The sequence below is a fragment of the Solanum pennellii genome, chromosome 1 (assembly GCF_001406875.1).
Source record: "Solanum pennellii chromosome 1, SPENNV200".
Taxonomy (NCBI): Eukaryota; Viridiplantae; Streptophyta; class Magnoliopsida; order Solanales; family Solanaceae; genus Solanum; species Solanum pennellii.
This window is the reverse complement of record NC_028637.1, coordinates 103,109,307-103,120,302: the sequence shown is the minus strand read 5'-3', so window position 1 is coordinate 103,120,302 and position 10,996 is coordinate 103,109,307. Positions and strand designations below refer to the sequence as shown.

General features: G+C 33.2%; 2 protein-coding genes across 5 annotated transcripts in view; both read left to right on the top strand.

Moving 5' to 3' along the window:
* Positions 1–2,355, top strand: part of LOC107002957 (UDP-glucose:glycoprotein glucosyltransferase) — a 24,018-nt gene extending 21,663 nt beyond the window's left edge. For both annotated transcript variants that reach the window (XM_015201189.2, XM_015201181.2), the window contains exons 33-37: positions 122–262; positions 361–404; positions 498–612; positions 1,315–1,467; positions 1,581–2,355. In XM_015201189.2, coding sequence (XP_015056675.1) covers positions 122–262; positions 361–404; positions 498–612; positions 1,315–1,467; positions 1,581–1,757 — 630 coding nt within the window. In that variant the 3' untranslated portion in view covers positions 1,758–2,355. The remainder of the gene's footprint in view (positions 1–121; positions 263–360; positions 405–497; positions 613–1,314; positions 1,468–1,580) is intronic.
* Positions 2,356–5,076: 2,721 nt separating this feature from the next.
* LOC107007770 (potassium channel AKT2/3) lies at positions 5,077–10,955 on the top strand. Of its 3 annotated transcripts, none has more exons than XM_027918134.1 (11): positions 5,079–5,451; positions 6,032–6,250; positions 7,796–7,954; positions 8,049–8,106; positions 8,279–8,596; positions 8,670–8,909; positions 8,985–9,302; positions 9,393–9,581; positions 9,722–9,797; positions 9,896–10,462; positions 10,611–10,955. In XM_027918134.1, exons 1-11 carry the CDS (start codon positions 5,207–5,209, stop codon positions 10,736–10,738), a joined length of 2,517 nt encoding a protein of 838 aa, XP_027773935.1. In that variant the 5' UTR covers positions 5,079–5,206; the 3' UTR covers positions 10,739–10,955. The 3 variants fall into 3 exon arrangements, with proteins under 3 accessions (XP_027773936.1, XP_027773935.1, XP_015062024.1); XM_015206538.2 differs by having other exon boundaries at positions 5,080–5,451; positions 9,899–10,462; positions 10,611–10,893; XM_027918135.1 differs by lacking the exons at positions 9,896–10,462; positions 10,611–10,955 and having other exon boundaries at positions 5,077–5,451; positions 9,684–9,797.
* The last annotated feature ends 41 nt before the right edge of the window (positions 10,956–10,996 follow it).

The following is a 10,996-nucleotide window of genomic DNA, read 5'->3' as shown; positions in this document are numbered from 1 at the left end:
CCCCCCCTTCCCCCCATTGGTTTTTCGAATTCAATACATTATCCCTATCCCTACTAGATCTTGTATTTTTTTGGTTGTGAGCTTATAGTTAATTGAACTTCTTTAATGTGTTAACGTGCAGGTTATCTTCGTAGATGCAGACCAAATTGTAAGAACTGACATGGGAGAACTTTATGACATGGATTTGAAAGGACGGCCCCTTGCATACACACCTTTCTGTGATAACAACAGGGAGATGGATGGCTATCGTTTTTGGAAACAAGTATCGGCATTTCTTTCTATTCACTTCTCTTTCTGCTCACTCATTGTCCTTTTAACTGACTAAGCTGTTCACTAATGTTCTTTGTATTTATTGAATAGGGCTTCTGGAAAGAGCATTTACGAGGAAGACCATATCATATTAGGTATCCTTACCTCTTATATGTTGAATCACATATATAATAATTATTAGTTATTTGAAAAGTGAACAAGCTTTCCCTGGTGAATGCAATCTGCAGTGCTCTATATGTTGTCGATCTGCTTAAATTCCGGGAGACTGCTGCGGGAGATAATTTACGAGTGTTTTATGAGACGCTGAGCAAGGATCCAAACAGTCTTTCAAATCTGGATCAGGCAAGTGAATGCTTTCATGTGCAATCATCATATCATTCTACAACGCTGGCTCATCATAAGTATTTCTTTTTTTGTGTTTTGACTTACTTGAAGCAAGAGTGTGTTGGTTCTGAGGGTACACAATTTCTTTGCATTTTATTTGGTGCTTTCTGCTAGTGTACGTACTGGAAGTAGATTCTTCATTCTTCTATAATTTTATAATCGGATATCATTCCATTTTGATTTCTTCATTTTAGATTAGAGAACTTCAGAAAATATAAAAAATTATTATTTATAAATGGAGATAGTTAAACATGATTATCCTGTCCTAGCGGAGGCCTGATATGCCTTTTTTATATTTGAATTTTTTCGTCCAGCAACTTAAAACTAGTAATTCTTGCTGTTGCACAGTGATTACAGTGGTTATATTCAGTATGTATTAATTGGTAAATGGACGACAACCAAGTAGACCTGGCATAAGTTATGTCAATGACAAGTTACACCATGCATATGTTATGGTAAAGTTCGGAATCTGTCCAAGCATTTCAGGGAAGTTCCATAGTTTACAATCAATATACTTTCCTGATAAAATTTCTCTGAACCTACATTTCAATATAAGTGGTCAAGACATTGCCACCAAGCTTTAAGGTTTCCATAATATGATGATTATATTGCTCTTTACTTTTATATTGTGTTATACTGACAAGAATCCTTGTATCTCAGGATCTCCCAAACTATGCTCAGCATACTGTACCCATCTTTTCACTCCCACAAGAATGGCTTTGGTGTGAGTCATGGTGTGGTAATGCAACAAAGCCCAAGGCAAAAACAATAGACCTCTGCAATAATCCCATGACAAAAGAACCCAAGCTCCAGGTAATAACTGAGCTGCCTCACCGTGTCAATGTCTCTTTCCATGAGAGAACATCTTCGACTTGCAGTTTGTCCTTTGTATCATTAGCTCCATTTTTTTCTTGTTTATCTTGTAGGGCGCCAAGAGGATTGTGGCAGAGTGGCCAGAACTTGACTATGAAGCTAGACGCGTTACTGCAAAGATCTTGGGTGAAGACTTTGATCCCCAAGACCAGGCAGCACCTCCTGCTGAAACACAAAAAGCCATCAGCGATACTCCATTAGAAGATGAGGAATCCAAGTCAGAACTGTGAATTAGATGCAAGGCAAGTACTCCTGGTGCTTAGACACCCCTTCTTATCGGATACATTCACTTTTTGGTGCATCTCAGCTGCCATTGTAAAAAGGCTAAGAACAGTGTTTGTTGAGATTGTCAATTGAGGCAGAGACTGAGAAAAATTGATTAGCTAAGGCGGCCTTAAATGCACGTTTTCGAACCAATTTTGCAATTTGATCTGCCCTTAGTAGTTAGTAGAGAGGCAGACTTGACATCTCATATGGATAGATAGCTGCAGAAGATTCTTGGTAATATATCATACTTATTATGTGCTACTCTCCACAGATTGGGCAGTTAGGAAACAACTTTCAAGATCTTTTATTGTTGAAAGTTGGAACATTCTGCATTTTTGATATGTAACATTGAGGTCTCACCTACATTCCAGTAACTTTTAAAGGTTTGAGCTACATCCCTCCCCAACCTATGTCAGTGGGAATCAACACGTACAGTCTATTTGAACAAACTTCAGTTTTTGGCCTTTGTTGAGAAAGTTTCTTGTGAATGTATCAGGTTGTTACAATGAGACTATAGGGTGTATTTGTTCATTCCCAAGAAAATATTTTTTAATTTTCTCATGTTCGATTATATTTTAGAAAATATTCTCTAGGAAAACAAGCTTTGAAAAAAAAAAGAAAGGAAAATGACTTCCTTAATGAATCTAAACTAATTGTGTCTTCTATACTCTACATACCTCATCTTCACTCCCGCCTCCTATAATATATGTCTAAATTCTGTACAAATGCTTTTAGGATAATATCTTTATCCGTTGACTGCAATTTCTTCAAAAGATGTAAAAGACACGGTACATGAAATTATAAATTAGCCCATTTGCTAATATTATCATTATGATATGTAATGTAAATATTTTTTGACTCACCAACCAACACCAGAAAACATAATGAAAATGACTCGTGGGACTAAACACACTCAATCATTTTCTTGTGATACATGTTTTGACTTCCTCTTGCTAGGCTCTGTATATCTCATACGACACTTTCATTCTTTCACATTCCCAAGGAGAATGAAGAAAAAAAATCCCCTAAATATGACAATTTAATTTGTTTGCATTTCTTCAATAAACTAGAAGGCCTTGTGAGTGCATATCAGTTTCCCTGCCCTTTTAAGAATTTTTTTTTAGTTAACCAGAGTATTGGGAATGTGTTTGATAAAAGAATTAGTGAAATTCAAACGCGTGATGTGCGCCGATTAGAATTGCTAGGGAAATGTTCATATGACTCCTTTTGGATTAAGATAACTCATAATGTCAAAATCAAGGTAGGGGACAGAGGGGGTGGGGTAAAGGGGTTTGTGGGATTGAGACTATGGATGAAAATACACCACACTAATTCACCAGTTTCTTTTGGGGACTAATTAAGTATGTGTTAAAGAAAAAATTATGGAACGTCTATAAATATTTAACTGTAAACACGATTATAATTATAATATCTTAACTTAAAATCATCGTAGAAATTCATTCAAAACCCGTTTCTAATTGCTCGTCCTCTAAACCAAATAATTTCAATCATAATAGGTCTTGAAATAGAAAGTTACAGTTGTCCAGTGATTACAAATTAGGTCAATTGAAGTCAAATTCAAACATCATGTGTTTTGTGAGGGACTCTTAAATTAATAATTGTCCACTTGATAATTATGTGCACGTAGAAGAACAATAATTAAGTTAAAAATCTGCAAATTCCTTTTTTTGTTTTTGTCTAAAACATGCAAGACAAACATATAAAAACAACATAAAAGACATCATACAATATATTATTGATAACAACATATCCAAGTTGGAAGACTAATTGCACCTAACGTGTCTAATTCATAAGTAAACATAAAGCCAAACTATAAACTACACCTAATTTTTTTTTCGTGTCATTTAATTAGTAAAATGCCTACCCTATGGCCGCCCCTCCTCCCCAATCCCCAAAAAGAAAGTATAAAAAGGAAAAATTAAATAGTTTTTTTTCCTATGAATTGATTATGCAACAATAAAGTCTTGAATATGCATGTGTTTTAATTAAATAACTTAATGAACATATTAAGATTACTATTTGGGGGAAGTAAAGTTTTTTAATCAAACATACATCCAACGAAAAGGACCAGCTAGTTGCAGCTTGCTATATGAATTGAGGACGGATTTTTGAAATTTACACAATATAAAACATTTTATAACTTAAAGCCAATATAGGAGTTTGGTTGCATTCAATAATTTGTGCTGATAGGTTTTATATTCTCGTATTGTGTTGGTAAGTGCGACCTTGAAGAATCATGGAGTATAAGCATTATATAGGAGTTCGGAGCCTACATGGTATAAAATATTAACAAAAATTTTGAAACGGTATGTAAAATTTTATATTAATCAAAACGGCAAAATCGCTGGAACAATAGCGATTTCCTCCGCCAGCGATTATATAAAATTTTGTGTTGTTCCAGCAATTTTATCATTTTAGTTAATATAAAATTTTATATACCATTTTAAAATTTTTGTTAATATTTTATACCCGACTCCGGACTCCATTGTATAGCAATCAATTCATCTCATCTAAAACATACATATACCAATATTTGTCTTGTTCAATGAAAAAGTCATTACATGTCAACATGAAATGCATCTTTCTCATAAAATAATTATTGAATAGCACTATAGTAAATATGTGTCCATTTCTCGACATAAAAAGGCTTGTTAAAGAGGGCCCTCCACTATGCACTGGTTTACATAATATCACATCTCTCCAACCATCTTGATTTATTATTCAAGATCTTATCATAAATAAAAATCAATCAATAACACGCTACCTAGCAACAAACGTATATTCAGTGTATTCCACTGGTGAAGTTTCAAAGAGCAGTGTATACATAATTTTACTGTCACCTTGTAAAGCAATATAGAGATTGTTTATAATAGAATCTAACTAACACAAGTAAAATATATTAAAATTCAGTATTTTAAAAAAATACAGTAATAAGGAAATCATGTTGATAATACTACAGAAGAAAATAGTAATAATAGCTAAAATAAAAAGGTCATACTAATATTGATAGCGATTATAATAACCTTCTATCCTATTAATCTTCTATTTTAATCGTCGAACTTTGAATGCTCCTAGCTAGCAAATTAAGAACACACTAGCTAGAAGGTAGTGCAATTTCTCACTAAAGGCAAAAAAGGGCACAATTTCACATAGGCATCTTTCAAAGGTCACTTTTGACATAAACATTATTGGACCACATATGGTCCACATTCCATTCTTTCCTCACACACACACCACAATTTAATATGTATGCTCTCCTATGTACACCATTTACAACCAAAATAGTACTCTTTCTCACTTGCAATTATTCATCTAACTTTATCATTAACCCCCCCACAGTTGTACTACTATCATTTTAGCTTTTTTGCTCATATAGATAGGTAACATCAATATGGAAATGAGCCATTCATACAATAACTTCACAAAAAACATGATTGTTGAAGATAGCAAGAAAGAGCAACATGTTGTACAAGATGATAATAGCCATGGGAGTAGCAATTCAGCTACTCCATCAGATGATCTTAGTTTTCGAAACTTATCGAAGCTCATTCTCCCTCCTCTTGGTTCCAATGATTCCAACACAAATCAAACTCACGAGAAAGGATTTATCATCACTCCTATGGATTCAAGATACAGGTTCGTGGAATTAATAAAGAGTTTAAATTCTATATACAGACCGGTAGATAAAAGTAATTGCTAGCCATAGTATATATATCAATATGTTATTTAACTAATTAAGAAGAAAGAGAAAAAAAAAAGTTTGTAGATTTTGTATAATTACACTTTTTTGCAATTTCTGAGTTATACATAGTATGTGCCAACTATTTGAAGCTTTTCTTTATGGATTGTCATTCCTAAAATAGAAATTTCTAGAGCTACCGTTAAAATTAATTTCTTAAATCAAAAACCGACAAATACTTTTAGGCATCAAGAAAATCATCACTATGGTAGGTAATTATATTGATTAAAAATAATTGACCATGGTGTTATAGGGTAATCTATGTTACATACACATGAGATAGTTATTTTACTTGATTCGAAGATTTATCGAAAATAGTTCTTCTATCTTATCAAGACGGGGTAAGACTATGCACGCATTACCTTCCTCAGATTTTAATTATAAAATTACACTGAATATGTTATTATTATCTTAATACACATGGCCCACGTGGGCCGTAAATTCCTTTAACTAATGGACGTGTAAATATATATGTAGGTGTTGGGAGAGTTTAATGGTAATAATGGTGGCATATTCTGCATGGGTATGTCCATTTGAGATAGCATTCATGCACTCCAATCCAAACACAGCTTTATACATAACAGACAACGTTGTTGATATCTTCTTTGCTGCTGATATCTTCTTAACTTTCTTTGTTGCTTATATTGATGCTACAACTCAACTCCTTGTACGTGACAGGAGAAAAATTGCTATAAGGTACGTAACATAGACTCTCGATCTGATTTGACTTGATAAAGAGATTAAGAAATTAAATGAGAATTTTCAATCTTATAGTTCTAAGTTAAAGTTATGTCAAATGTACTAAAATACCATTTAATCTTGCATAGTTTTAAACATGTCAAGTTGAAAGTTAAAATTAAAATATTGCAAAAAAAAATGATCATTCTTTCTAACAAACTAAAAAAAAAGTAGATCATTCTTTTTAAAATGGAGGGAGTATACATCAATAAAATTAAAATTGCTCTATACTATAAATCATTATATAATATAACATGTGATAACACGTTAAGAGTTAAAATCAGATGAATTAACCATGCATAATTTTTTTTATATAAGTAATTACCTTATAATTAGTGGATTTGATAGTGTAAATAAATTTTACACAATAATGCATAGAAATTTTTAATCATGTATTTTTCTAAAAAAGTCTTAACCTAATTACTAATTATCACCGACAAGGAAAAACACTAATTAAAGTTAATTCAATCACTAGGGGAAAAAATTGGTCCTTTATTTTAATAAATAAAGCTCATTGAGCAAATCAAAAGGCTTTGTGGGTCCAAAATGACCAATCATGTACAGATTTATTACACAGAGATATTGGCACTTTAAAAAAAAATCTGTTTTGAGGTTAAACTCTGTGGAATCAGAAAAATAGAATATTTGAATATATCAAAAATAGTGAGAGTGGTATATAGATATTTTTCTTAATTCTCTAAAAGTTGATATACTTACGTATCACGAATGAAATTTGTGATATATATATGAGTTTTTTTTAATATATATTCTCATGTATTCATTCTAAATAGTGTAAATTTCAAAAAATTATAATACATAGCGTGAGCTTTATATCGAATATTCACCCGAAGCTATATCAATTCGCTTTATATCTGTTATATCTAACCACTTTATGTCAAAACGAATAAAAATAAATAGAGAGCAAATTAATATACTAAACTATTGATTCGTTTGATAATTATTCAGACTATGGATACAACTTATAATTAGGATACTGCTATTTCTAAAATTTCCTCTCTCTTTCTGTCTTCATTTGCCAATATTTGGTTCTTCAATGACGAGAATATATCAATATCTATATATCCTTTTGTTCTCTGACAAATTGACTTTATATATATATTATAATTTTGTTAGATCCTCTCCCCACCCAATACGCACCATAATATAAATTAATTTTAAAAAAAATTAGCAATAAACAATTGACAACCCCTTTTTGTTTCCACTTTGAAAATCTGGAATAATCTTTTGTCTATACAAGTCGAAAGCTGCGCAAAAAAATATTGAATTTAATCTCCAGGCATAAAAGTAAGCCGAGTAAAAGTTTTTCACAATAGGTAATTGTATTAAATCATAAATGAAGGCGGCAACCAAAGGTGTTACAATAAGATCGGTTACTTCCTTATGTTTTCTCAATATCACTTTCAAAAATTATACCGTATATATAAAATTAATTTTACATATAATATGATAGATGTTATATTTTTGACGATAATAATAATACAGATACTTATCAACATGGTTTATAATGGATGTGGCGTCAACTATACCATTCGATCTTTTAGCGTTGTTGCTCACTGGCAAACACCAAGTTGGCGTTTCTTACTCTGTTTTAGGAATGCTCAGATTTTGGCGTCTTCGCAGAGTAAAACAATTTTTTACCAGGTATGGTCCTCATTTTTACTACTACTAATTCATTCTTATTAGTTATTGTTACTAAGGTTAGTTACATACTTCTTTTTTAATCTATTATTAACAGACTTGAAAAAGACATGAGATTCAGCTACTTTTGGGTCAGATGTGCCAGACTTCTATTTGTAAGTACAATAATTTAACCATCTAATTTTAACTTGTTGTAACAGGTAACTTGACTTATTTTTTACTGGTGGTTAACTTTAAGTGTCTTTTGTGACAATGTAAAAGTTTGTATATTATCGGTGTACATAAGTTAAACTCATAAAAGGAACTAATTTTAATTTTATGTAACAGGTGACACTATTAACAGTGCACTGTGCTGGATGCCTATACTATTTGCTAGCTGATAGATATCCACATCAAGGAGATACATGGTTAGGAGCTATGAATCCAAATTACAAGGAGACAAGTCTTGTGATTAGATACATTGCAGCTTTGTATTGGTCCATTACCACCATGACAACAGTTGGTTATGGTGACCTTCATGCTGTCAACACTTTGGAAATGGTCTTCATCATTTTCTACATGCTCTTCAATCTTGGCCTGACAGCTTATATAATTGGTAATATGACCAATTTAGTTGTTGAAGGAACTCGTCGCACTATGGAATTTGTAAGCTTTGTTGCTTTTCTTTGTATTGCAAGTGTATACAAATATTTGATCATTTTGTTATGTTATGTTGCAGAGAAATAGCATTGAAGCAGCATCGAATTTTGTTTGTCGAAATCACTTGCCTCCTAGATTAAAAGACCAAATATTGGCTTATATGTGTTTAAGATTCAGGGCTGAGAGTCTAAACCAGCAGGAATTGATTGAACAGCTTCCCAAGACAATTTGCAAAAGCATCAGACACCATTTGTTTTTACCAACAGTGGAGAAAGTTTATCTTTTTAAAGGTGTCACAAAGGAAATTCTGTTACTTTTGGTAAGACATTACTTTTGTTAGAAAATGGTTTTAGTATACATGTATAATTGTGTGTTCTAATTGATGAATCTACAGGTTGCAGATATGAAGGCTGAGTACATACCTCCAAGAGAGGATGTAATAATGCAGAACGAATCACCAGACGAGTTGTACATCATAGTGTCGGGGGAGGTGGAAATGATTGAATCTGAAATGGAGAATGAGCCAACTGTTTGGACTTTCAAATCTGGAGATATGATAGGAGAAGTAGGGGCATTGTGTTGTAGACCTCAGAGCTACACGTATCGAACCAAAACACTTTCACAGCTCTTGAAGATAAGAACTAGTAATTTGATTGAAGCAATGAAAACCAGACAAGAAGATAATATCATCATGATCAAGAACTTCCTTCAGGTTAGTGCAGAATACCCTGTGATATTCCTTTCCCTCTGGACAATTTAGAGCTGAATCTTGATATTCTGCCAATTGCTATGGTAATTGCAGCATCACAAGAAGCTCAAAGGCTTAAGGCTTGGAGATTTACTTCATGGAGTGGGGGGAGATTATGGTGATCCAAACATGTATGTTAACTTGCTAACTGTTGCTAGTACAGGTAATGCTACTTTCCTTGAAGAACTTCTCAAGGCTAAATTAGATCCTGATATCGGAGACGCTCAAGGAAGAACTCCACTGGTACGTCCCCTCGTGGCCTACATTTATACTCGAAAAAAGAAAAGATTTAGTTTTTATTTACATGTTTGTGATGCCAATAACATTGTTTTCTCTTTCAAACAGTTAATGACATGATTATGTTTCTCTTTCTGATGCATCAGCACATTGCAGCATCGAAAGGGCACGAAGAGTGTGTCATGGTGCTTCTTAGACATGGATGCAACATAAATCTCCGAGGTAGTCATCCTGAATATGTATTATTGTAAATTTCAGCAAGCTTGAATGATTGACAGGGATAATTGGCTAATCAATGAGTTGATTTGTACCATAAAAAGCAGATGTAAATGGTCACACCGCGTTGTGGGAAGCTATAGCAGCAAAACACCATTCAACATTTCATGTGTTGTACCATTGGGCTTCCGTCTCCGATCCCTACATTGCTGGTGACCTCTTATGCACAGCAGCTAGAAAAAATGACTTAACAGTGATGAAAGAACTACTAAAACATGGATTACAAGTTGACTCAAAGGACCGCGATGGATCAACTGCTACTCATGTTGCACTGGAAGAAAATCTTGAAGACATGGTAAAGCTACTTCTAATGAATGGAGCTGAGATAAACGATAAGTTAAAGTACAAGCTTTCTTCGATGAACCTAAGTGACTTGCTACAAAAGCGCGAAGTAGGACACAGAATTATGGTATCCGACACAATGGATGGAGTTGCTCAAAAATGGCGCGAACAAGAGAAGCAACACAATTCAGAAAGTACTAGGGATCAAATGTCTTTTAGAGTTAGCATATACAGAGGCCATCCTGTTATCAGGAGAAGAACTCATTGCAGTGAACCTGGCAAATTAATTACGCTTCCAAATTCACTTGCAGAGCTCAAGATCATTGCAGGTAAATTTACTTTTACATAATTCATAATCTTTCAAAATCTAACAACATCATATGTCTGCTAAAACGTTAAAACATGAAGAGAATTGGTAATATTATAATTGTTTGGAACTGAGACGTAGTCATGTTAATGTATTTACGTGTTATACAGGTCAGAAATTTGGATTTGATGCAACAAATGCATCGATTACGGATCAAGAAGGATCAGAAATTGACTCAATTGAAGTAATAAGAGATAATGACAAGCTATTTATAGTTGAAGGTCCAAACTGCTTGTAGCAATACTTATTAGTGACACTTAAAAGTGTCTGTTAAGATGCATATATCACTAAAGAACTCAGAAGAAAAATGTATAGTGGACATACAGTTCTTTCCTATTTGTGTGGCATATTGAGCACTTATTGCAGTGATATATACTCAAACTTTTGCCTGATCTTATTGCAGTGGAAAATCTACTGATGGGATCAAAAAGTTGACATTATTGGTGTTACTTTAGTATATTTGAGCCCCACACTTGCATGATTTAACCCCACAATC

What these genes read in the sequence shown, in the direction of transcription:
- LOC107007770 (XM_027918134.1), top strand. Translation starts at nt 5,207, where the DNA reads ATGGAAATGAGCCATTCATACAATAACTTCACAAAAAACATGATTGTT. An exon ending in AGGAAATTCTGTTACTTTTG is followed by an intron (nt 8,910 to 8,984) that starts GTAAGACATTAC and finishes ATGAATCTACAG; the next exon opens with GTTGCAGATATGAAGGCTGA. An exon ending in ATGCAACATAAATCTCCGAG is followed by an intron (nt 9,798 to 9,895) that starts GTAGTCATCCTG and finishes TACCATAAAAAG; the next exon opens with CAGATGTAAATGGTCACACC.